The sequence below is a fragment of the Pseudoliparis swirei genome, chromosome 21 (assembly GCF_029220125.1).
Source record: "Pseudoliparis swirei isolate HS2019 ecotype Mariana Trench chromosome 21, NWPU_hadal_v1, whole genome shotgun sequence".
In the NCBI taxonomy this organism is placed as follows: domain Eukaryota; kingdom Metazoa; phylum Chordata; class Actinopteri; order Perciformes; family Liparidae; genus Pseudoliparis; species Pseudoliparis swirei.
In genome coordinates, this window is record NC_079408.1 from 16,021,510 (window position 1) to 16,047,602 (window position 26,093).

Genomic DNA, 26,093 nt, shown 5'->3' on the forward strand with positions numbered 1-26,093 from the left:
TTTATATCAAGTTTGGTTCTTAAAACTGATAGTTATTATTGTAGGAGATTTTAATATTCATGTGGATGTTGATAATGATTGCCTTAGTGCTGCATTCATCTCATTGTTGGGCTCGATTGGCTTCTGTCAGAGAGTACAGAAACCCACTCACAGCTTTGGCCACACGCTTGATCTTGTTCTTACCTATGGCGTTGACATTGAGCATTTGAAGGTCTTCCCACAGAATCCTCTTCTGTCAGACCACAACCTCATAACTTTTGAATTCATAATACCGGAGTGTACACCGTTAGTCAAAAGTTTCGACACCAGATGTCTAACTGACAGTGCTGTAGCTAAATTTAAAGAAGCGATTCCTTCTGCATTTGATTCAATACCACGTCTCAATATAACAGAGGACTCCTGGTCTAACTTTAGTCCGTCCCAGATTGATCATCTTGTTGATAGTGCCACAGGCTCACTGAGAATGATACTGGACTCGATAGCCCCTCTGAAGAAGAAGACAGTGAGGAAGAGGAGGTTTGCTCCCTGGTATAACCCTCAGACCCGCAAACTGAAGGAAACGTCACGAAAGCTTGAAAGCATATGGCGTTCAACTAATCTGGAAGAATCCCGCTTAGTTTGGCGAGATAGTCTTAAAACTTATAAGAAGGCCCTCCGTAATGCCAGAGCAGCCTATTACTCATCAGTAATAGAGAAAAATAAGAACAACCCCAGGTTTCTCTTCAGCACTGTAGCCAGGCTGACAGAGAGTCACAGCTCTGTGGAGCCGAGTATTCCTATAGACCTCAGTGGTAATGACTTTATGAACTTCTTTTATGACATTGTTTTAACTATTAGGGACAAGATTAATAATCTCTTGCCCTTAACCAGTGCCAATCTGTCCTCAAGTAGAATGGCCTTGGAAACCGCTGTATGTCCTGGTATATATTTGGATGGCTTTTCTCCCATCAGCCGTGACCAATTATCGTCAACGGTTTCTACTTCTAACACGTCTACCTGTCTCTTGGACCCCATCCCGACAAGGCTGCTTAAAGACGTTTTGCCTTTAATTGGCAGCTCTCTATTAGATATTTTCAATGTGTCTCTGCTAACAGGCCACGTACCACATTCCTTCAAAGTAGCTGTCATTAAACCGCTCCTGAAGAAGCCCACTCTGGATCCAGAGGTGTTGGCTAACTACAGACCGATCTCTAACCTCCCCTTCCTCTCCAAGATCCTTGAGAAAGTGGTCGCAAATCAGTTGTGCGACTTTCTACATCATAATTGTTTATTTGAGGAATTTCAGTCAGGATTTAGAAAACACCACAGCACCGAGACAGCACTGGTGTAAATTACAAATGACCTCTTAATGGCAGCAGATAAAGGACTCATCTCTGTACTGGTCTTGTTAGACCTTAGTGCTGTATTCGACACCATTGACCATGACATCCTATTACAGAGACTGGAGCAGTCGATTGGCATTTCAGGCACGGCACTAAGTTGGTTTAAATCCTATTTATCAGATCGATCTCAGTTTGTATTTGTAAACGATGACGCCTCGATAACCACCAACGTTAGTCACGGAGTTCCACAAGGTTCTGTGCTTGGACCAATTTTATTTACCTTATACATGCTGCCTTTGGGCAATATTATCAGGAAACACTCCATAAACTTTCATTGCTATGCAGATGATACTCAACTATAGTTTATCTATCGATAAAACCAGAGGAAACCAACCAACTAAGTAAAATTCAAGCATGTCTTAAAGACATAAAAACATGGATGACCTGCAACTTCTTGATGTTAAACTCAGACAAAACCGAAGTAATTTTACTCGACCCTGAGCACCTCAGAGATCAATTATCTGGTGATGTGGTTTCTGTAGACAGCATTGCCCTAGCATCCAACACCACTGTAAAGAATCTTGGCGTTATCTTTGATCGGGACTTGTCCTTTAACTCCCACGTAAAGCAAATCTCTAGGACTGCATTCTTTCATCTACGTAATATTTCAGAAAATCAGGCACATCTTGTCTCAAAAAGATGCAGAAAAATTGGCTCACGCGTTCGTTACTTCGAGACTGGATTACTGCAACTCCTTATTATGAGGCTGCTCAAATAAGTCTCTTAGGTCCCTCCAGTTGATCCAGAATGCTGCAGCTCGTATTCTCACTAAAACTAAGAAAAGAGATCACATCACTCCTGCACTAGCTGCTCTGCACTGGCTCCCAGTAAAATCAAGAATCACTTTTTAAATTCTTCTCTTAACGTACAAAGCCTTGATTGGTGATGCACCATCATATCTTAAGGAGCTTGTAGTACCATATTGCCCCACTAGAGAGCTGCGCTCACTAAATGCGGGACTACTTGTAGTTCCTAGAGTCTTAAAAAGTAGAATGGGAGCCAGAGCCTTTAGTTATCAAGCTCCTCTTTTATGGAACCAGCTTCCAATTTCAGTCCGGGAGGCAGACACAGTCACCTCATTTAAGAGTAGACTTAAAACTTTCCTCTTTGACAGAACTTATAGTTAGGGCTGAATCAGGTTTGCCCTGGTCCAGCCCCTTGATATGCTCCTATAGGCTTATAGCTGCCGGGGGACGTTTTAGGATGCACTGAGTACCTATCTCCTCTTTTTTCTCTCCTTAAGGATGAATTTTCATCTCTCAATCACACGTTACTAACTCTGCTTTCTCCCCGGAGTCCTTGTGACTTCACGTCTCATGGGGTCATCGGACCCTATGACACGACATAGATCCTATCTGCTGATGGATCATCGAGGTCTGGGTCGTGGAATTCCTGCTACTGACTACGCCACTATCCTGTTGAGACTCCGCCCACTGTTGAGACTCCGCCCACTCCTCCTCCCCACCGCCATCTGCCTGATGGATCGTGGAGGTCTCCATCGTGGAATATACCTACTATGAACTATTCATACACTCTGTCATATTCATTGAATGTATTTTAACTCTAAATCTGTCCTTCTGTACACATTACATCTATTGCACCTGTCCATCCTGGAGAGGGATCCTCCTCTGTTGCTCTCCTGAAGGTTTCTTCCCTTTTTTTCCCCCTGAAGGGTTATTTGGGAGTTTTTCCTGGTCCGATGCAAGGTTTTGGGGCAGGGATGTCTATGTGTACAGATTGTAAAGCACTCCGAGACAAATTTGTAATTTGTGAAATTGGGCTATACAAATAAACTGAATTGAATTGAATTGAATTAAGGGAGGCAGAGGGATAACTATACATGAGACACACTGAGCAAGAGGGAGCGGGAGGGAGAGAAGAAGAAGTCATGCTCGCTGCTGAGCTGGCAACCCGGAGCTTACCGGAAGAGTGAGATGATGCGTTCAGGAGCACATACACACACACATGCACACACACGCACAAACACACACAGTTACACACACACATAGTTACAAACCCACACTCACGCACATAAACACACATACACACACGCAAACACGTACACAAACACACACACACAAACACATGCACATTCTACTCTACTGCATGTGTGTTTCTGTGTGTGTGTGCATGTGTGTGGCAGGGATTTATTTTATTGATGTACATCTACATCAAGATGTGTGTTTGTGTGTGTTTAGGTGTGTGTGTGTGTGTGTGTAGGTCTGTGTGTGTGTGTGTGTGGGGGGGGGTACACTCTGTCTTTGTTCTCAGCAGATTGAAGCAGATGAAAAAGCTGCTTCAAAGGTCAGTGAAGGTTCAGACAGGACTGGAATAGAACCGACAACCAGGTCTTTCTCTTCGGCTCCATTGAGCTTGTTTACCAAACACCGTCCAGTTCAGATGGAACAGCTGTTCTCCTCTTCAGAAGCTCTCCGGACCCGTTGGACACTGAAGGTTTGATGTGCTTGATAATTATAATTATTAAGTTTGCTGATGAAATCGGCTCTGAAATGTATGTCAATGACATATTTGGAAAGCTGAATTAGTTTAATCTTCATCTTCCAGGCAGAGAGCAGCAGCTTCCTCAGCTGCAGACCAGATCAGGTTTCACTGAAGCTGAGATGCGGGTCAGGAGACCTGATCAAGGGATTATTGATTGAGTGAATTTGAACTAATACAACTTGATGGCTCACACATATCTGCACTCATTTTGTTTTGCACTGGTTGCACCTTCACGTTTTCAAAAGATATTTAGTGTGTGAGGAGTCACAAAAAGTTATTATTTCAAAATCATTTCAGCATAGACCATTTAGTTTAAAATGTTGTTGGGGCAGTGGGGTGCAACATTTTTCTTTCCTCTGAAGTGTGGCGCGACAGAAACACTTTAAGAACCATTAAGTTGGAGTCGGCCAGTGTTCCCTGGTGAGAGATGAACTGTTGGTCCTTCTTCATGGATCCCCAGGTCATGGAGCTTCATGTGATGCTGACATCTCTCAAACTGAGCCCCTTTCACCTCGGACAGATGGATCGACAACATTACGCACCTAAGAGATAAATACTACTTTTCTATTGCCGTCTAGTTCACCCTTTGTGTTTCCTCTGTGTCCCTTCAGCTGGATTGTACTTCCGTGAACTAAAAAGAGTCCATGACTCCAGGTCCACGTACTAGATTTCTTCCTGAGCTTTCGACTGCATCAAACTCTGCTGACTGTTATGACCCAGAGTCAAGGGATTTGTTGTTGTTGTTCACCTCCCTGCCTGAGGGGGGCGCTGTGATGTTTTCTTTGCCCTGTGCTTTTCCTTTTGTGGTAATTGGACGGCTACTTAGGAGGGAACCTGTGTGGCCGAACCGGGCCATGCGGCACAACACAGATTCCTGGGTGGTGGGATTAGTAAGGGTGTCGGTAGGGGGAGGAGCCTATTTGTTTCACCCCGTTTTCTGATCAGGAGGTAAGACTTCTGTACTGTCTTTGTTTCTTTTGTGGTCTAGGGAAGTTAGGTGACTTGCACAGATTGTTTTGTTTGTTATTTTGGGCCCGGCCTCACCCTGAAGAAGTTAGGACACTGAGTGCACCAATAAAAACCTTTGTTTATTACAAACTGCCGCATTGGATCTAATTTGGGGAGACCCATCCGCATGTTAAGCTCCGGCTCCCCTAGGCCGGGCGCAATATGACCAAGACACAACATGTGTCTGAGAGCTAGTCACATGTATCCATAATTCAATTCACTTGATTTTATATAGCAGAATCTCAAATAACAAATGATCCTCAGAGGGCTTTACAATCCATACACATATGACATCCCTGACCTTTGACCTCACCAAAAAAAACCTGAAGAAAACCTTTCCGGGGGAAAAAGGGACGCAACCTTCAGAAGAGCAACTGGAGGATCCCTCTCCAGGATGGACAGAAGAATAGATGTCATGTGACCAGATGACCAGAGTTACATAAACACATTCAATGAATATGACAGAAATTATGAATAATTAGTACTAGGCATAGGCCATGATCCAGACCTCCACAACCCATGTAAAGGAAGGAGGAAGAGAGGGGGTAGGAGGCAGGGTGAAGGAGGCAGGAGGCTGAGCAGATCCTAATAGTGGTAGAAGTTTGAATAAAAAAAGAGGAGGTTCTTCAAATAAAGCTTTGAATAGAGCTAGCTGTGTTTCGGGGCGTGGAAGGCTGTAATAAAGAGCAGACCTGAATCTGTTAAAGCCCGTATGAACCGGCAGGTACATGAATCATAAAGCATTGAATCGTCTCTTAGACCCCGTCTACCTATCTCTTGGACCCTGTCTACCCGTCTCTTGGACCCCGTCTACCTGTCTCTTAGACCCCTTCTACCTGTCTCTTAGACCCCATCTACCCGTCTCTTGGACCCCGTCTACCCGTCTCTTAGACTCCGTCTACCCGTCTCTTGGACCCCGTCTACACGTCTCTTAGACCCCGTCTATCTGTCTCTTAGACCCCGTCTACCCGTCTCTTGGACCCCGTCTACCCGTCTCTTAGACTCCGTCTACCCGTCTCTTGGACCCCGTCTACACGTCTCTTGGACCCCGTCTACCAGTCTCTTAGACCCCGTCTACCCGTCTCTTGGACCCCGTCTACCTGTCTCTTGGACCCCGTCTACCTGTCTCTTGGACCCCGTCTACCTGTCTCTTAGACCCTGTCTACCCGTCTCTTAGACCCCGTCTACCTATCTCTTGGACCCCGTCTACCCGTCTCTTGGACCCCGTCTACCTGTCTCTTGGACCCCGTCTACCTGTCTCTTAGACCCCGTCTACCCGTCTCTTGGACCCCGTCTACCCGTCTCTTGGACCCCGTCTACCCGTCTCTTAGACCCCGTCTACCCGTCTCTTGGACCCCGTCTACCTGTCTCTTAGAACCCTTCTACCTGTCTCTTAGACCCCATCTACCTGTCTCTTAGACCCCGTCTACCCGTCTCTTGGACCCCGTCTACCCGTCTCTTGGACCCCGTCTACCCGTCTCTTAGACCCCTTCTACCTGTCTCTTAGACCCCGTCTACCCGTCTCTTGGACCCCGTCTACCCGTCTCTTAGACTCCGTCTACCCGTCTCTTGGACCCCGTCTACACGTCTCTTGGACCCCGTCTACCAGTCTCTTAGACCCCGTCTACCCGTCTCTTGGACCCCGTCTACCTGTCTCTTGGACCCCGTCTACCTGTCTCTTGGACCCCGTCTACCTGTCTCTTAGACCCTGTCTACCCGTCTCTTGGACCCCATCTACCTGTCTCTTAGACCCCATCTACCAGTCTCTTAGACCCCGTCTACCCGTCTCTTGGACCCCGTCTACCTGTCTCTTGGACCCCGTCTACCTGTCTCTTAGACCCTGTCTACCCGTCTCTTGGACCCCGTCTACCTGTCTCTTAGACCCCGTCTACCTGTCTCTTAGACCCCGTCTACCCGTCTCTTGGACCCCGTCTACCCGTCTCTTAGACTCCGTCTACCCGTCTCTTGGACCCCGTCTACACGTCTCTTGGACCCTGTCTACCTGTCTCTTAGACCCCATCTACCAGTCTCTTAGACCCCGTCTACCCGTCTCTTGGACCCCGTCTACCTGTCTCTTGGACCCCGTCTACCTGTCTCTTAGACCCTGTCTACCCGTCTCTTGGACCCCGTCTACCTGTCTCTTGGACCCCATCCCGACGAGGCTGCTTAAAGACGTTTTGCCTTTAATTGGCAGCTCTCTATTAGATATTTTCAATGTGTCTCTGCTAACAGGCCACGTACCACATTCCTTCAAAGTAGCTGTAATTAAACCTCTTCTGAAGAAGCTACTCTGGATCCAGAGGTGTTGGCTAACTACAGACCTCTAACCTCCCCTTCCTCTCCAAGATCCTTGAGAAAGTAGTCGCACACCAGACTTTCTACATCATAATAGTTTATTTGAGAAGTTTCAGTCAGGATTTAGAAAACACCACAGCACTGAGACAACACTGGTGAAAATTACAAATGAGCTCCTAATGCATCAGATAAAGGACTCATCTCTTTACTGGTCTTGTTAGACCTTAGTGCTGATAGAGGACTCATCTCTGTACTGGTCTTGTTAGACCTTAGTGCTGATAAAGGACTCATCTCTGTACCGGTCTTGTTAATTCAATTCAATTCAGTTCATTTGTTTAGCCCAATTTCACAAATTACAAATTTGTCTCGGAGTGCTTTACAATCTGTACACATAGACATCCCTGCCCAAAACCTCACATCGGATGAGGAAAAACTCCCAAATAACCCTTCAGGGGAAAAAAAGGGAAGAAACCTTCAGGAGAGCAACAGAGGAGGAGAGTGAGAATACGAGCTGCAGAATTCTGGATCAACTGGAGGGACCTAAGAGACTTATTAGAGCAGCCTGATAATAAGGAGTTGCAGTAATCCAGTCTCGAAGTAACGAACGCGTGAGCCAATTTTTCTGCATCTTTTTGAGACAAGATGTGCCTGATTTTTGAAATATTACGTAGATGAAAGAATGCAGTCCTAGTACAGAGATGAGTCCTTTATCAGTACTAAGGTCTAACAAGACCAGTACAGAGAGGAGTCCTTTATCAGCACGAAGGTCTAACAAGACCAGTACAGAGATGAGACCTTTATCTGCTGCCATTAAGAGGTCATTTGTAATTTTCACCAGTGCTGTCTCGGTGCTGTGGTGTTTTCTAAATCCTGACTGAAACACCTCAAATAAACTATTATGATGTAGAAAGTCACACAACTGATTTGCGACCACTTTCTCTTCACTTTCTTTGTTAGACCTTAGTGCTGCATTCGACACCATTGACCATGACATCCTATTACAGAGACTGGATCAGTCGATTGGCATTTCAGGCACGGCACTAAGTTGGTTTAAATCCTATTTATCAGATCGATCTCAGTTTGTATTTATAAACGATGACGCCTCGATAACCACCAACAATACTCACGGAGTTCCACAAGGTTCTGTGCTTGGACCAATTGTATTTACCATATATATGCTTCCTTTGGGCAATATTATCAGGAAACACTCCATAAACTTTCATTGTTATGCAGATGATATTCAACTATATCTATCGATAAAACCAGAGGAGAGCAACCAACTCAGTAAAATTGAAGCATGTCTTAAAGACATAAAAACATGGATGACCTGCAACTTCTTGATGTTAAACTCAGACAAAACCGAAGTCATTTTATTGTAGTATTGCCCCACTAGAGAGCTGCCTCACTAAATGCGGGGCTACTTGAGGTTCCTAGAGTCTTAAAAAGTAGGATGGGAGCCAGAGCCTTTAGTTATCAAGCTCCTCCTCTTTTATGGAACCAGCTTCACCTTCAGTCCTGGAGGCAGACACAGTCACCTCATGTAGAGTAGACTGAAGACTTTCCTCTTGATAGTCTTATAGTTAGGGCTGAATCAGGTTCACCTGGTCCAGCCCCTAGAGATGCTGCTATATGCTTATAAGCTGCTGGGGGACGTTTAGGATGCACTGAGCACCTATCTTGTCTTCTTGCTCTACTTATGGATGAATTTACATCTCTCTATTACACATTACTAACTCTGCTTTCTCCCCAGAGTCCTTGTGACTTCACGTCTCGTAGGCTCCATTGGACCTCGCTGGGTCGGATGCCATGGCCCTGATGATGCCCCGCCCACTCCTCTCTACCTCCATCTGCCTGATGGATCATGGAGGCCTGGATCGTGGTTCATGCCTACTACCAACTATTCATACACTCTGTAATGATTCCTTCTGGTCACATGACATCTATTCATCTGTCCATCCTGGAGAGGGATCCTCCTCTGTTGCTCTCCTGAAGGGTTCTTCCCTTTTTTCTCCCTGAAAAGATTTTTTCATGAGTTTTTCCTGATCCGATGTGAGGTCCTGGGACAAGGATGTCGATGTGTACAGATTGTAAAGCACTCCGAGGTAAATGTGAATTTGTGATATTTGGATATACAAAATAAACTGGATTGAATGTAATTGAAATACCTGTGTAACCCACTGATTGGCTCATAGAGGCAAAGAATATAATTGTTGATAAACATACGGGTCAAGGAAGTCCACTTCCTGTTTTGATTGCCGTACCGGACAGCATGGTGTCCGTTTTTTGATGTGGTCAGAAGCAGATGACCTCCACTTGATATCAGATGGTGAGCTACCCACAAGTGTGAACGACATGACTGTCTACCTTAACACAGTTTATTATCTTTATTATAAAAATGTGTTCATTTATTTTTGTTGGAATACCAGTAAAACCCTTAAAGACTCAACTATTTGATGTGGTATTTTTTTCCCAACATAAATTGAGCTCTGTAGCCAAACCGGGTGACTAGTCCATACACTTGTGACAATTATTCAAATAGAGCCACAGGTTACATCTACATCTGGCTTATACGCCTGGACAGACATGATTATGAAACATAACCAATAACAGTAACAATAACTCAATGGTGCCATCATGTGGCCAAAGCACCTCATTCAGTTGACAAACACACCCCAATGGGAACACATTGTAAATTATATATATATATATATACAGTGAGTATGGAAAGTATTCAGAACCCTTTCAATTTTTATGTTTCATTGCAGCCATTTGCTACAATCAAAAAAGTTCATTTTATTTCTCATTAATGTACTCAGCAACCCATCTCGACAGAAAAAAAAGAAATGTAGACATTTTAAGTATAAGTATTCAGACCTTTTGCTGTGACGCTCATATTCAACTCACATGCTGTCCATTTCTTCTGATCCTCCTTGAGATGGTCTCCTCCTTCATTGGAGTCCAGCTGTGTTCAAATAAACTGATTGGACTTGAGGAGCGGTACACACCTACACTACCGTTCAAAAGTTTGGGATCACCCAGACAATTTCGTGTTTTCCATGAAAACTCAACACTTTTATTTATCAAATGAGTTGCAAAATGTATAGAAAATATAGTCAAGACATTGACAAGGTTAGAAATAATGATTTGTATTTGAAGTATTAATTTTTTTCTTCAAACTTTGCTTTCGTCAAAGAATGCTCCTTTTGCAGCAATGACAGCATTGCAGACCTTTGGCATTCTAGCTGTTAATTTGTTGAGGTAATCTGTTGAAATTTCACCCCACGCTTCCTGAAGCACCTGCCACAAGTTGGATTGGCTTGATGGGCACTTCTTGCGGACCATACGGTCAAGCTGCTCCCACAACAGCTCAATGGGGTTGAGATCTGGTGACTGTGCTGGCCACTCAATTACAGACAGCATACCAGCTGCCTGCTTCTTCCCTAAATAGTTCTTGCACAATTTGGAGGTCTGCTTTGAGTCATTGTCCTGTTGGAGGAAATTGGCTCCAATCAAGCGCTTCCCACAGGGTATGGCATGGCGTTGCAAAATGGAGTGATAGCCTTCCTTATTTAAAATCCCTTTTACCTGGTACAAATCTCCCACTTTACCAGCACCAAAGCAGCCCTAGACCATCACATTACCTCCACCATGCTTGACAGATGGTGTCAGGCACTCTTCCAGCATCTTTTCACCTGTTCTGCGTCTCACAAATGTTCTTCTGTGTGATCCAAACACCTCAAACTTGGATTCATCTGTCCATAACACCTTTTTCCAATCTTCCTCTGTCTAATGCCTGTGTTCTTTTGCCCATACCAATCTTTTCTTTTTATTGGCCAGTCTCAGATATGGCTTTTTCTTTGCCACTCTGCCTAGAAGGCCAGCATCCCGGAGTCGCCTCTTCACTGTCGACGTTGACACTGGCGTTTTGCGGTTACCATCTAAAGAAGCTGCCAGTTGAGGACCTGTGAGGCATCTATTTCTCAAACTAGAGACTCTAATGTACTTGTCTTCTTGCTGAGTTGTGCACCAGGGCCTCCCACTTCTCTTTCTGCTCTGGTTAGAGCCCGTTTGTGCTGTTCTCTGAAGGGAGTAGTACACACCGCTGTAGGAAATTTTCAGTTTCTTTGCAATTTCTCGCATGGAATAGCCTTCATTTCTAAGAACAAGAATAGACTGGCGAATTTCACATGAAAGTTATTTTTTTCTGGCCATTTTGAGAGTTATCGAACCCACAAATGTGATGCTCCAGATAATCAACTAGCTCAAAGGAAGGCCAGTTTTATAGCTTCTCTCATCAGCAAAACAGTTTTCAGCTGTGCTAACATAATTGCACAAGGGTTTTCAAGGGTTTTCTAATCATCCATTAGTCTTCTAAGGCGATTAGCAAACACAATGTACCATTAGAACACTGGAGTGATAGTTGCTGGAAATGGGCCTCTATACACCTATGGAGATATTTCATTAGAAACCAGACGTTTCCACCTAGAATAGTCATTTACCACATTAACAATGTATAGAGTGTATTTCTGATTGATTTAATGTTATCTTCATTGAAAAAAACAATGCTTTTCTTTGAAAAATAAGGACATTTCTAAGTGATCCCAAACTTTTGAACGGTAGTGTACATAGAAAGTGACCGTGTAACATCAGCCGTCAGCGCTCCTCCTGGTTTCAGCTCAGTTACAAGAGGAGCTACAGTCATGGTTTACTACACTGCTTCAGCAACTACATTAAATGTTTGATGAATAAATCCGTGCCATAATCTCTGCTTCCCTTCTTTTAAACTTAATGTTTCTACATTTATTAGGGCAGACTTCTGTAATGTCTGGTAACCTGGTGTTTATTATCCAATCAGCTGCATTGAGAGTAATAACTCTTGGGCACAGTCAGCAGACTTATGGAGCGTGTTCCTAACGGGCTCAAGATGTCCCCATGGGCTGGGGGGCCAGAACTAGACCCTCGGACTCATGTGGACTGGGCCTCATGTCGTCACGTCAGACATCTTGTTTACGGCACCAAAATCAATGAATGCAAATTTACTTTACATTTCACTTCTGATCAAATATGTATTCCGGGTTGTTTTACTAAGATAAAAAAGGCTACATTTCAATGAAATAAAAAAAAGGCAAATTCTCCTTTGATACTTTACATTTTATAGGATATACAACAAGTCCCAGCTGACCAGAGATGCTGCGGTCACTTGGACAGAGCAGCCAGCTGCTTGGCTCTGCGAGCCGCTCCGGACTTCCTCTTGGCTTTAGGCTTCATGAGGGGCCGCTGGGGGCCCGGCTTGCCTCCTCCTCTCTTGGCCCCGGCCCGTTGGCTAAAGGAAGAGAACATGAGAACATTGACGTTATTGTTAAAGTGACGGAGTCCAAAGATGGCACCCAACAGGAACCGGTGAACTCACCCAAGGCGGTGCGTGTCCTTGAGGGAGCAGGCGCTGCGTTTGTGCTCCATGCTGCCGCAGTTGAAGCATCCCTGCTGGCCTGGAGTCTGACCACAGGGGTGGTCAGGGAGGGCACAGCGGCCGCAGCGCTGGCAGTGTCTCCAGGCTGAGAGGACACAGAGGTGTGCACGTGAGACGGAGATCAAGAGGAGTGCACGTTAACGTGAGACGGAGATCAAGAGGCGTGACGAGTGTTGCTGATAGAATCCGATGGAGACGTGTACGTACATGGTTTCACACATTTCTCACAGGTGGAGCAGTGCTTCCACTCCCGGCCGTCCTGCAGACAGAAGCACAGGTTGGAACACGCGTCTCCATGGAGACAGAACATTGGTGTCTCCATGGAGACAGAACATTGATGTCTCCATGGAGGCAGCAGCACGTGGTGGTGTGGTTGTGCGTTCCTACCTTGGATGGACACACGTTGCACTTGGCACAGTGCTTGTTGAGGGACGACACAAACCTCTGACACACGGAGCACAACCTGAGGGGAAGACACACCCAGCAGGAGCTTTAACACGACTCCCAAACAGCAGCGGCCGGAAGAAAACTGTGCTGGTCATGCACGATAACGTTTAATATTGTTTGATTCTTTTTTGGTATCGCAATTGAAAGAAATGGTCAGAGTTATTTGTTTTAATGGCAACTGGAATCATTCTACTTTTCAAAATAGATTTCTGATGCTTTCACAGCTAAGATCGACGCCTCCGCCTACCAGTCTGTCCAGATAGTCATCGCTTCATATTTGTATCCAATCAGACAGAATTATTTCCTAATTATGGACACAAATGGTTTGAGGCCACACTGACCGTTGACCTCCAAACTCTAATCAGTACATCCTCGAGTACGGCCGCAGCCGCAATAAAAGACTGACAGTTCTGATCATACGTCAGATGACATCCACTTTTTAACCCACACTCCTAACATGACAACAATGTGGAACACGGATCTCTTAAGTTGGCCATAGTCAGATCGGAGCGCAGTGACCGCTCATACCTGTAGCCCTCGTCTTTGGGCAGCGCCACGTCTCTGGGGGAGATGTTGGTGAACAGTCTCACAGGAGTTTGCTTCCTGCCCGTCTTCCCGTGTTTATACAGAGGATGGTTGTCATAGTCCACCTGGAGGAAAACAACAAACAGCCGTCATCGATTGTCCACAAGGGGCCGCTGTCCCTTTAACAGAAGCATCGTTACTAGGGCTGCAACAACGAATCGATAAAATCGATAAAAATCGATTATTAAAATAGTTGGCAACGAATTTCATTATCGATTCGTTGTGTCGCACGATTATTACGGTGCTCAATGAGTCACGGAGTGTAAACAAAGTTGAGTTGAGCGCAGAGCGGCGCAGGGGAAACAAGAGCGGAGGGAGAGACGAAACGCTGAGTTGTGAGAGCCAATCAGCGCTGAGTTGCTCCTCTGTTGATGAATCTAATTGGCTGCTGCTGCTCACGTGGCGCTGGATGCGGAAGTCATTCACGTAGTCGGAGACATTCACGGAGCGAAGTGCGCCTCCGGGTGACGTTATGAACCCAGACACCAGGGCGCTACATGTCACGACGTCTGTGGCATTTCCACAAGAGTATAACGTAGAGAACATGGTTATTTATTCCGTGGCGGACAGCGGAAAATATTTTTCCACGGAGAAAGGCAACGGAGATAAACCACGCCGCCACTCGTGTGCGCTGCGCGTGCAGACAGCATTTAACGGAGCAGAAGATGTAGCGGACTAACATTCAAGCTAACCTAACTTCCCAAACGCTGTGGACATCTGAACGCTGATTGGCCGAGACGCGACACGTCTCATCAAAGATGTTTTATTGCGAAGAGCACCACTCCACATTTTTTCCGCGTCTCACTGTAATCTCAACGGCAGCGGGCCAGGTGAAAAAAATAATAAATCGTAACGCGTCTCTGATATTGTTCAGGGGGCCACATGGGGACCACTGCTCAGGAGAGGAAAGCTGTCAGTCTGTTTGTGACGGTTCATCCACATGCTGACCAGTGGGTCTCCAGGACCTTTCCATGACTTTAAACCAAATTCCATGATTAAACATTTTGTGAAAACTCTGTCTATACGTGACAAAGTGAGAAGATGTAGTATTTAAACTAACAATGAGAATTCCAAAGCATACCGTATATATACCGTGTAAATTAACATTTGAATAAAACAAATTTGCATTACTTTTCCAAATATTTTGGGATTTTATTTTTTAAATTACTTTTCTAGGCCTGCTAATAGCCATTTAAAAATTCCATGACTTTTCCAGGTTTTCCATGACCATACGGACCCTGTTTTGAATAAAGGGTTGAAAATTAAAGTTTTTGTTTTTTTATCCGATTAATCGATTAATCGATAAAATAATCAACCGATTAATCGATTATCAAAATAATCGTTAGTTGCAGCCCTAATCGTTACTTTATAGTCTAATAACGTTTAAAACAATCAATTAAACAACTGAATGACAGGTTTCTCGTCTGTGTTAGAAAGTGAATTAAACAAGTCAGACTTATGTTTCTAATATCTGTGAAAACATCTGGTTTTATTCAAGTTCATATCAATTACATTTGAACACATCAGCCAGCTCTTATGTGACTGTATGACATTAGCTGTTAGCTCCTCCCACCACAGGGATGGTAGTGCATGTCTCCTGAGGGTGAAGCTCATGATGTCTCGGTGTACCTGGTAGTCCAGCATGGTGAAGGAGGGGAGACACTCCAGGATGCGAGGCTCAAAGAAGTATGGGAAGATCCACATCATGGGCATGTCCGTGTTACTGCAGTCTGGACACAACAACAACATTAGCTTCAAACCCTGGAGTGCCAGTATTAATTCAGTTTTTGTTATAAAGGTCAATACTCTGGTAGACAATGAATCAAATGACTGATGAACTCACACTGAATGACAACTAAATTGGGCTTTAGTATTCACAATTCATTGTCCTCTATGTTATAAACTACCTCAATGCAAAAATGATTTCTTCTCGTGGAGCCACAAAGATCTGCCTGATGGATCATCGAGGTCTGGATCGTGGAATATGCCTACTACCAACTATTCATACACTGTCATATTCATTGATTGTGTTGTTACTGCAGTGTTTCCCCTACCATTATAACATAACCATTATATCATTCTGGTCACATGACATCTATTGTTCTGTCCATCCTGAAGGTTTCTTCCCTATTTTTTCCCCCTGAAGGGTTGTTTGGGAGTTTTTCCTGATCCGATGTGAGGTTCTGGGACAGGGATGTCTATGTGTACAGATTGTAAAGCACTCTGAGGTAAATTTCTAATTTGTGAAAATGGGCTATACAAATAAACTGAATTGAATTATTGATATACAATATCCATCTATCTGCTCACCAGAAGCCTGCAGCTTCCTCCAGGTCTGTGAGATAAGAGAGAAGCTGTGGGCCAGGGGCTTCACCAGGCCACCGAACGGCGGGTCGGACACCATCACGGCCTTCTGGCCGTCGCCCTCCGCGAGGAAGGCCTGCAGCACGGCACCGGAGGCCTGGAGGAGAAGAGGCTTCAGGACATGGAACCGCTCAGCAAACACAGGAAACTTTACATGTGCAAGTTTAACGCTTACCTCTCCATCAAAGAAGTGATGGTTGAACATGTTGTAGTGACAGAATTCATCCTGCCTGTAGAACTGAGCGTATCTGGAACATTAAAAACAAAGAGTGCGTGTTATTCAGCCTGAACGGTTCCACCGTCACATGACGTGCGGCCCCCTCTGCAGCAAGTTTCAACGGATCTGCTGTCAGTCCACAGAGTTGGCGAACACACAGTGGATCCTCAAGTGTGTCTGCAGGCAACAGAGCTGACTGCAGGCTAAAGCTTGTCGGACAGAACACACCCTCTGACACACTGACACACACACACACACACACACTCTGCACATTCAGTACAACACACAGCGAGACGCAGCGCGGAGAGACCGAGAGGTAAGAAGGCTACAACACACTATATGTATAGACAAACACCCGTTATAAACGCTGATTCCAAAGTAACCATAGAACTTTCTGACGTGGTATTTCGCAGCTGTACATGTTTTATATGCCAACAATTAATTCTTAGCATCCTGGAAGCAGTGAGTTGACGGTTCAGTGGTTTGGTCAATAAGCAGAGAAAAGGACGTCCTTATTGAGAAAATAAGTGAATTTCAAAACAAGCATTACTCAAAAAGCTGAAGAACTGGTTTACCGCAACACATCCAGACTGTCGAGGTTCTTATGCGTTTTTTGTTCAGGCCTCAGAAATGGCAGAACAAGAGTCATCTGCTGCTGAGGGTCAGTCAGCACGCCGTGGTCTGGCCGCGCCCCCTGCAGGCAGCCACGGGGTACTGCTGGACGGACTGAGCTTCACCCCACTGGACGCCAACGGCGTTCCACCTTTCCCACGCTCTCCAAAACTACAGAGGAAGATCGCTATCGCTGCTCAGCCCTCTCAGGTAAACATGCTTCAACCTGTCATGAAGCAGAAGAATAGTGATGGGATGTGTGCTCATGAAGATAAGCCTCTGTTGCAGCCCCTCCTACACTCGTGTTCACCTTCACTTGTTGGAACTTGGTTGCTTTTTGTAAACCTTCCATTGTTTCTTTATTTGCTTGCGTTTTGTGTATTTGTTGTTGTTTTCTGTCGTTGCCAAAAGAAACTGTCAATAAGTCAGCCAACAAAGAATTTATCAGAAATTTTAAATAATATTGTACGTCTTTTTTCGCGGCCAAAATATATATATATATATATATATAGGCGGGTCCAGCTTCTCAGATGTGAAGCTTTTCTTTGTCTCGCGTTGCAGTGAACGAACGGACAACGCTTCGGATAACTGATGTCAAGTCAGTTTGCAAGAGGACATGTTAAAACAACGTCTCCTGTTTGGAGTTTCCGACATTTGAAAAGAAGCTTGAGAGAATTGTGAAAATGTTCACTGTTTTATAAAGTTGTCAGAAAGTTAACTAGTTGCCCCTCTGCAGGAGCAGCTGGTCAGACGTCTGGAAGAGCTGCAGGCCGAGTGGTCCAGGACCGGGGCTCACATCCAGTCTCTGAAGAAACGCAAGGCTGACCTCTCTGTAAGACACACACACACTCACACTCTATGTGTTGCTTCCTGAAGAAGAGCACAGAGGGGATTCATGCAGCAGGTTCGAGAGGACTTTGAGAACATGCGCTGCGTGCTGAAGCAGGATGAGCAGGCCGTCCAGGACTACCTGGATCTTGATCTGAGGCAGACCAGAAGCAGACGGGACCAGGTTCTGAACAAGTGGCATCACCACCAGGACCAGGTCAACAAGAGCATCGGCAGCCTCCAGAGAGCACTGAGCTCCAGCCCGGCGGAGGAAGGCAGGAAGGTTTGACAGCAACACGTTTGAACACAGCGCTGCAGTGTGGTCCCGTCTTAATCTGTACTTCTTCTCCTCCTCTCAAGGGCCAGTCTGACCCTCTGAGGTACACACTGCACCATTACACACAGTCCCATACAGCCCTGTTGCTGACCACTCTGTCTCATTGTAATCTCTCAGTCCAAAGAAGCCGGATGCCTCGGAGAAAGATATCCGCCTGAACGAAGAGCGCTTTCAAAGGCTCCTGAAGACGCTGTCCTCCATCTCCAAGCAGCTGAGAGCTCAGATTTCTTTAAACATTTAGGACTTTTACTTTGAAAAATGTCCTAATTGATACATTAAAATTGTTTGATTGCTATTGTAGGGGATTTCAGATATGTATGGAACACATCTGCATTATTCATTTCCTGGAACTCTTGGGGAAATCTATATACAGGACTTTTTTAAACATACAAAAGTCAGACTTATTTTTATAAACTCTTCCTTGGTACAGTAAAAATGTTTTAATGTTCGCATAATTTAAGCTAAATCTCAGAAACGATCTCTAAAGATACAAAATCAGTTCATTGTTTACTTTTATATGTTAGTGTATGATTTGTCGACATCTTATTTTGAAAAACGGATGTTGTTTCACGTGGTTCTTTCCGCTAACTTTGCAAAACCGGACGTTGTCACTTAAATCCTTCCGCTAACTTTATCAAAACCCTCGCGCGCTCCCGATCGAATGTGTTTACCGTGAGCATCAGTCTATAGGGGCAGACATGTGAGTGTCGGCTGAGTTGACCCAGTGATTCAACTCGGGGGATGGGGACGCCGCTCGGTGGTGAGGATCCCCTCGTGGACCTCTCACTCTGCGGCCCTCGCCGGGCGCATTGTCTCCGTTGCGATGCGCCGCGATTGAAACGTCTGATAGTTCTCGCAGATGTTACGTCATCTGATCGGCCGTTTTGAGAACGCCGATCAAAACCGATAATGGGAATATTGGCCGATATGGATCGGCGCCGATCAGATCGGTGCATCCCTATTGACAATAGTCCAGGTGTATTCGTGCACGTCGGGCTGTTGAGTGATCAGCAGCTGGCCGCTCTGTCCATTCGCGCACCTCACAGTTGCGTATTGATCAGACAAGAAGACACGCTTATTAACTCGATTACTATTGATCAAAACAGAACGAGGGTTCGGCTGTAGCCTACTAGAAACATACTTTTGAGAACATATTCGCTGACATGCACGTGATGAACACAGGTTTTTTTTCATCGCAGACTTTTTTTGCCTTAGGCGCTCGGGATTTTTCATAGGCGTTCGGGAAAATGGCTTAGGCGCGCGCCCACATTTTCTCTATGCAGGAAAAACCCTGGATGCAGGCCGTCACCATACCTCACGCTCTCTATGTGCTTTCAGATTCATCCCCCATGGTGATACAGGCAAACTTGCAATAGCCACATCGCAGTGACCTCAGAGGGGCGGGGCATGTCGTTCTCCGGCTCCGCCCGCTCAGCTCCGGAGCATCCCCTCCAATTTGACACGGTGTGCTGTGCTCTGGGCTCGTCCCCCATCACGGCCGGGCAGCGGTACTGGGAGGTGGACGTCCGCTGCTGCTCCGGGTGGGCTGTGGGCGCCGCCTACGGCAGCCTGGAGAGGAGAGGCCGGGACAAGGCCACCAAGCTGGGCCGCAACAGGAACTCCTGGTGCGTGAAGCTGCGCGGCGGCCATCTTTCTGCCTGGCACAACGACCGGCACGTGGCATGCCAGGGCGTCGGGCAGACGCAGCCGGCCAAGGTGGGCGTTTGGGTGAGCTACGACAAGGGCCAGCTGGTGTTCTACGACGCAGACACCATGGCGGTGCTGCAGAGGTTCTCAGCCACGGTGACGCCGGTGTTCGACCGGGCTCACCACCAGTTCACAGAGCCCCTGTACCCCGCTCTGCGCTTCCTGAGACCCCCGGAGAACCAGCTGTGGCCCAATCACCTGGAGCTCAGTCAGTGATGTAGAAGTACAGAAGGAAGGAGACAAACCTCAAGTCCATGTCCAGCAGCAGGCTCTTCATCGGCTCATGCTTCGGCTCAAGGTTTCGCAACTTGATCAGCTCCTGAAGTCTGGCAGAAACAAAAACAACCATTATTGAGTCAAACTTCAATAAAAGACACATTTCTAAAGTGTTATGACCATTTTGTTACTTGTGTTTCCTCTAAATTTGTATTGCTGCTGGAGGCCTAAGCATCAAAGCTTCATTCAGAACATCGACAAAGAAATTCTCAAGCAACATTTGAGTACTTGCTGCTCCGCGGTTTAGTTTATTGCGTCACATGTATGCATTTCTGCACGGTTGTAGATAAAGAGCAGGCCACACCAATAGTATTAGTTTTAGACTGTGTGGAATAAGATTCCCGTGGTGTCTTTGGAGGAGTGATGTTTATCATTGGCAGAAGGTGTTTGTGGGTTAAGTGGTGTGGATCAGTTCGAAATGGTTCAAAACCACCAAAAACTGCTTTATAGCGGTCAACATCCCCCCCATCCCCCCCGGCTCTGGTTGTTGTTGTTAGTGCCACGGCTCACACTTTAAATAGAAGCTGTGGTGTCTCCCTCACCTGGGTGTGCCCACACACAGCACCTTCCTGAACCCCAGAGCGTCCAGGGTGTCCAGCAGGAAGTTGGCGCTGCGGTCGGTGAACAGGTACTGGGCGTGGGTCTTCTTGTTGTCCAGCGGCCGCAGCAGCACGCTGGGCCTCGCCAGCTGAGCCGAGGACACGTCCGTGGTCCTGTGAGCCGCATGGGCCCCGTGCTCCGCCGGCAGCAGCAGAGTCTGACAGTCCTGGCAGAACTTCTTCTCATCCAGCCGGAGGGAGGAAAACTTCCTCAACCTGAGGGGCAAATCACAGGGCGTTGACCAAACGTCCACCATGTGCTCACAGTGTGCTTTCTTCACTAAAACTCTGCCATCATGGCCAACACCAGAAGATAAAGACACGTTGACTGATGGGCCACGGTGCCAGGGGGCTCCTCACCTGCTGCAGGTCTCCTTCTGGCTCAACGCGGGTCTCTTGGACTGGTTCTCTGCTTCTCTGGCCAACAGCCTGACCGCCGACACCTTCAAAGGAATCAAAATGGAGTCGTCGAATCGGTCCGGTAGAAGTTGTGTGGCGTTGATAGCAGTGGGCCGGTGAGCCAGTGGGCCTACCTTATCTTCCTCCCACTGGAAGAAGTTGCAGTCTTTCCGGTCTCTGCAGGCGGAGCAGGCGTAGAACCTCCGGCCTTCTTTGACTTTGCCAACTTTCTCAAAAAGCAAAGTAGGACCTGGCGAAACACGAGTTACTGTGAGCGTCCATCTTTTTCTTCGTTAGACAAAATCGTGGGGGGGGGGGGGGGGGGCGCACACACACACACCTCAATTCGCAGTTATTTTGAAGTAGAAGGACTAAAGTATGAAGACTGACCGTGCGGACAACATGGCGCCACTCTGCCCTCCTCCGGGAGAACCACCTCGACTCCCATACTGTCGCTCACGTCCATGTTGGCAGAAGGTTGCGCTGTTATACTTACTTTACACTTACGCACGCGCTCAGCTGGAGACACGGGAGCCATGCTGTTTGGAGGAGTCGCGGAGCTGTGACGTCACGAACACGTCGTCGCACAGGAAACACACGTTCTGCTCCGTATGACTGTATCAACAAGACAACAAGCTTTGTTGGGTATTTGTTGGCAAGTAAAGTATAACTGCATTGTAATGTAGATGTGTCTTTCATGGCACATTTCAAAGGAGAAGAATTATATATATAACAAATTTAATTACAAATATAAGTAATCGTAATTTATGTTTCTGTTAGAAGATAAATAGGTGTGTGAAGTTTATCCATTAATCAAATAATAAAAGACAAACATAGATATAATTTTCTGTTCATATAAGTGAATGTGAAGATTATATTCGAGATATAAACTAAATTAAATTCGGTTTATTTATAGCCCAATATCACAAATGTGCCTCAGAGTGTTAAGGGGTGAGCAAGGCAGGAACCCAAAAGCAGCACAAGGAGTCTTTCTTTCCAAATAAAAAGGTTTCTTTTAATTGTTCACTGAGCAGAACCACAGTCTGGCAACAGGAGAGAAACAAACGATCCAACAACATAAAGGGGTATGAGGGCAGTTTAAGTAGCCAGCGTCCTAATTGATGATCAGTCACAGCTGCTCTGGCAATCACCGCCCAGGGGAGGGAGGAGACAGCCACACCTTCTTGGTGAGCCCTAGACAGACAGGGTAAACACACAGGAGACAGAAGGACAGGGAAACAGAGGAAACACAGGGAAACACTGTCTTGTCTTGACGACAACATGACAGTACCCCCTCCTCAACGGGAGCCTCCAGGCGACTCTCTGGGCTTGACAGGGTGAGTCTTGCGAAAATCTCGAATTAACTCTGCATCCAAGATACGGGAACGGGGTTCCCAGGACCTCTCCTCTGGGCCGTATCCCTCCCAATCAACCAAATACTGAAAGCCCCGGCCTCGTCGTCTGACATCAAGTAGTCGTTTGACTGTATATGCTGGATGGTTGTCAATGACCCGGGCGGGAGGAGGGGGATTGGTTGGAGGGACCAAAGGACTGGTGAGGACCGGTTTCAGTCGGGAGACATGAAAGGATGGGTGAACCCGGAGAGCCTTGGGAAGGATGAGTCTGACAGTGGAGGGGTTAATGATTCAATTCAATTCAATTCATTTGTATAGCCCAATTTCACAAATTACAAATTTGTCTCGGAGTGCTTTACAATCTGTACACATAGACATCCCTGCCCCAAAACCTCACATCGGACCAGGAAAAACTCCCAAATAACCCTTCAGGGTTTGTGATTGATGATGCTCTCAATCACAAACGGTCCAATGAAGCGTGGTGCCAATTTCTTAGAGTCAACCTTCAATGGAATGTCTCTTGAAGACAACCAAACTTTCTGACCTGGAGCGTAGTCTGGTGCCTGGGTTCGGTGACGATCAGCAGTCCTCCTGTTTCTCTCGGTTGTCTTTAACAGCGCTGCCCTGGTGTCTCTCCAAATCTTGCGACAGCGTCGAAGATGATGTTGCACCGATGGGACAGCCAACTCCTCCTCCTGTGCCGGGAACAGTGGAGGCTGATAGCCTAATGAAACCTCAAATGGAGAAACACCTGTGGCAGAGGAGGAGAGTGAGTTGTGTGCATATTCAATCCAATTTAGGTGAGCATTCCAGGAAGTAGGATTAGAAGCGGCAACACAGCGCAAGGCGGACTCCAGATCTTGATTTGCTCTCAGTCTGTCCATTGGTCTGTGGATGGAAACCAGACGACAGACTGACAGTTGCTCCTAGAGCGTGGCAGAATGCTTTCCAAACTTGAGAGATGAACTGAGGGCCACGGTCTGAGACGATGTCTAATGGAATGCCATGAAGGCGGAAGACATGGTTTGTCAAGAGGACTGCTGTTTCATGAGCTGAAGGGAGCTTGGGAAAACCAACGAAGTGGGCGGCCTTAGAGAACCGGTCTACAATGGTAAGTATCGTGGTCATACCATCAGAAACAGGGAGACCGGTGACAAAGTCCACGCCGATGTGAGACCAAGGACGGCCAGGCGTTGGCAAGGGGCGGAGCAACCCTATAGGTGGTTGATGAGAGGCCTTAGCCCGAGCACAAACAGAGCAGGCAAGGACGTATTCCTTAGTGTTGCTACCCATGGAGGGCCACAAGAAGTGTCGTCTGAGGAGGGACAACGTCCGACTAATCCCTGGGTGACAAGCGAATCGAGAGTTATGTCCCCACTGCAGAACCTGAGAGCGGGCAGCCTCAGGAACAAACAACCGATTTGCAGGTCCTGTGCCCGGATCTGGTTCCTCCTTTTGCGCCTCACGGACCGCTGACTCAACCTCCCAGGTTAGAGCTCCCACAACCAATGATGCAGGCAGAATGGTGTCGGGCCCACTCGGGGTCTCCTCAAAGGCAAACTGGCGAGACAGGGCATCGGGCTTGATGTTCTTTGAACCAGGGCGGTAAGTGATGGTAAAGTTGAAGCGGCCAAAAAATAATGCCCACCGGGCCTGGCGGGAATTCAGCCGTCTAGCTGACTGGATGTAGGCCAGATTCTTGTGGTCTGTCCATACGATGAAAGGGGTCTTCGATCCCTCCAGCCAGTGTCTCCATTCCTCCAGAGCCAACAGCTCGCGGTTACCCACATCATAGTTGCTCTCTGCTGGAGACAAGCGTCGAGAAAAGAGAGCACATGGGTGCAATTTCTGGCCAGGTCCGGAGTGTTGGGAGAGAACAGCCCCCACCCCAATGTCCGACGCATCAACCTCAACGACAAACTGCCGCGTAGAGTCGGGTTGCACCAGAATTGGTGCAGAAGTGAAGCGGTCCTTTAATAAGGCAAAAGCTTGAGCCGCCTCAGCAGACCACCGGAAAGGAACAGCAGGAGAGGTGAGTCTTGTCAAGGGGCCGCAATCCTACTGTAATCCCGGATAAACCGACGGTAAAAGTTGGCAAACCCAAGAAACCGTTGTAACATCTTCCTGGAGGAGGGTTCGGGCCACTCTGCCACCGCTTTGGTCTTCTCTGGGTCGGTCCTCACCTGCCCACTCTCGATGATGTAGCCGAGGAATCCAACAGAGTTGACATGAAACTTGCATTTCTCTGCCTTCACGAACAACTTGTTCTCCAACAGTCTCTGTAGTACTTGGCGGACATGATGTTGATGTTCTGAGCGGTCCCGGGAAAAAATCAAAATGTCATCAAGATACACAAAGACAAAGCGGTTCAAAAAATCTCAAAACGTCATTAACCAGTGCTTGAAAAACTGCAGGTGCATTTGTTAGTCCGAAAGGCATTACCAGGTATTCGAAGTGGCCCAGTGGTGTATTGAAGGCAGTCTTCCATATGTCTCCCTTACGAATTTGTACCAAATGGTATGCATTCCTTAGGTCCAGTTTGCTGAAGATGGTGGCTCCCTGTAAGGGTTCGAAGGCAGAACTGATTAATGGCTGAGGGTACTTGTTCTTAACAGTGATGTTGTTTAAGCCACGGAAGTCTATACAAGGGCGGAGAGACTTGTCCTTCTTGCTGACAAAGAAAAATCCTGCCCCTAAAGGGGAGGAGGATGGTCTGATAATGCCAGCAGCCAGTGAGTCATTAATGTATGTCTCCATTGTCTCTCTCTCTGGTCGTGACAAGTTGTACAAGCGACTTGAGGGAAACGTGGTACCCGGTAGCAACTCGATAGCACAGTCGTAAGGGCGATGGGGTGGCAGAGAGAGTGCCCTCTCCTTGCTGAATACCTCGCCGAGGTCATTATACTCCGTAGGCACAAGCGACAGGTCCAGAACAGCAGATCTTGGGGAGGCTACGCTGACCTCTATTGGGGGCAACGCGGACTGCAGGCAGGATGAATGACAGAAACTACTCCATTCAATGATCCTACTTGTTGTCCAGTCAATGTGGGGGTTGTGTTGCTTCAGCCATGGATGTCCGAGAACTAGAGGTGTCAGGCGCAGAAAAAACAAAAAAACTGAATTAACTCACGGTGGTTACCAGACAAAATGAGGGACAGGGGCTCAGTGCGGTGAGTGACCAAAGCTAGAGACTTGCCGTCTAATGCACAAACTCTGACTGGAGGATCCAGAGGTTCCGTTGTGATGCCCGCCTGGGAAACTACCTCTGTGTCCAGAAAACTCTGCTCAGCACCAGAGTCAATCAAAGCTAATAAGGGGAGAGTGAGCTGTTTAAGACAGAGTCTGGCTGGGACTTGAGTTCTGGATCTGAATTTGCAGGGGTCTTCTAATGTGCTCGCCAGGACCCCCACGGCTACTGGTGAGCCCTGTCTTTTGGGCGGAGCGGACACGCAGCAAGAAAATGTCCAATCCTACCACAATAGATGCACTCACCCGCTCTGATCCTTCTCTGGCGTTCAGATTGAGAGATTGAAGCTCGGCCAACCTGCATGGGCTCCTCAGGCTGCATCGAGGAACAGGGGTTTGGGTCATGGGTGTTAGAGAAACCGGAGGAAGGTCTCACGAAAAATGGGGTGGCATGGACGCTCCCAGAAGAGTGGGCCGGGTCGTTCCTCTCCCGACGTCTCTCTCGAATACGATTATCTAACTTT

The 26,093-nt window shown here is 46.8% G+C and overlaps 2 protein-coding genes across 4 annotated transcripts; one reads left to right on the forward strand and one right to left on the reverse strand.

The window, feature by feature from the left end:
* Positions 1 to 12,317: 12,317 nt before the first annotated feature.
* zcchc4 (zinc finger, CCHC domain containing 4) lies at positions 12,318 to 21,574 on the reverse strand. The gene is made up of 13 exons (XM_056442923.1): positions 21,419 to 21,574; positions 21,163 to 21,278; positions 20,990 to 21,072; positions 20,573 to 20,845; positions 20,000 to 20,080; positions 16,229 to 16,301; positions 16,000 to 16,150; positions 15,319 to 15,419; positions 13,633 to 13,754; positions 13,045 to 13,120; positions 12,865 to 12,916; positions 12,598 to 12,742; positions 12,318 to 12,510 (listed from the first exon to the last, which is right to left on the reverse strand). Exons 1-13 carry the CDS (start codon positions 21,564 to 21,566, stop codon positions 12,384 to 12,386), a joined length of 1,548 nt encoding a protein of 515 aa, XP_056298898.1. The 5' UTR covers positions 21,567 to 21,574; the 3' UTR covers positions 12,318 to 12,383.
* On the forward strand, positions 16,308 to 18,298 carry si:dkey-219e21.4 (uncharacterized). Of its 3 annotated transcripts, none has more exons than XM_056442926.1 (5): positions 16,319 to 17,092; positions 17,619 to 17,714; positions 17,829 to 17,993; positions 18,071 to 18,090; positions 18,165 to 18,298. In XM_056442926.1, the coding sequence occupies exons 1-5, from the start codon at positions 16,901 to 16,903 to the stop codon at positions 18,286 to 18,288; spliced, it is 597 nt and encodes a 198-aa protein (XP_056298901.1). In that variant the 5' UTR covers positions 16,319 to 16,900; the 3' UTR covers positions 18,289 to 18,298. The 3 variants fall into 3 exon arrangements, with proteins under 3 accessions (XP_056298900.1, XP_056298901.1, XP_056298899.1); XM_056442924.1 differs by having other exon boundaries at positions 16,320 to 17,092; positions 17,784 to 17,993; XM_056442925.1 differs by having other exon boundaries at positions 16,308 to 17,092; positions 17,784 to 17,993; positions 18,077 to 18,257.
* Positions 21,575 to 26,093: the final 4,519 nt, after the last annotated feature.

Bases quoted from the DNA above. Each gene is read 5' to 3' on its own strand.
- si:dkey-219e21.4 (XM_056442924.1), top strand. From the start codon at position 16,901: ATGGCAGAACAAGAGTCATCTGCTGCTGAGGGTCAGTCAGCACGCCGT. The intron at 17,715-17,783 runs GTAAGACACACA...GGATTCATGCAG, and splicing joins AACGCAAGGCTGACCTCTCT to CAGGTTCGAGAGGACTTTGA. The intron at 17,994-18,070 runs GTTTGACAGCAA...CCTCCTCTCAAG, and splicing joins CGGCGGAGGAAGGCAGGAAG to GGCCAGTCTGACCCTCTGAG.
- zcchc4 (XM_056442923.1), bottom strand. From the start codon at position 21,566: ATGGCTCCCGTGTCTCCAGCTGAGCGCGTGCGTAAGTGTAAAGTAAGT. The intron at 20,846-20,989 runs GTGAGGAGCCCC...TTTGCCCCTCAG, and splicing joins CAGAAGGAGACCTGCAGCAG to GTTGAGGAAGTTTTCCTCCC. The intron at 16,302-19,999 runs GTTTGTCTCCTT...TTAATGTTCCAG, and splicing joins CTGCTGGACATGGACTTGAG to ATACGCTCAGTTCTACAGGC.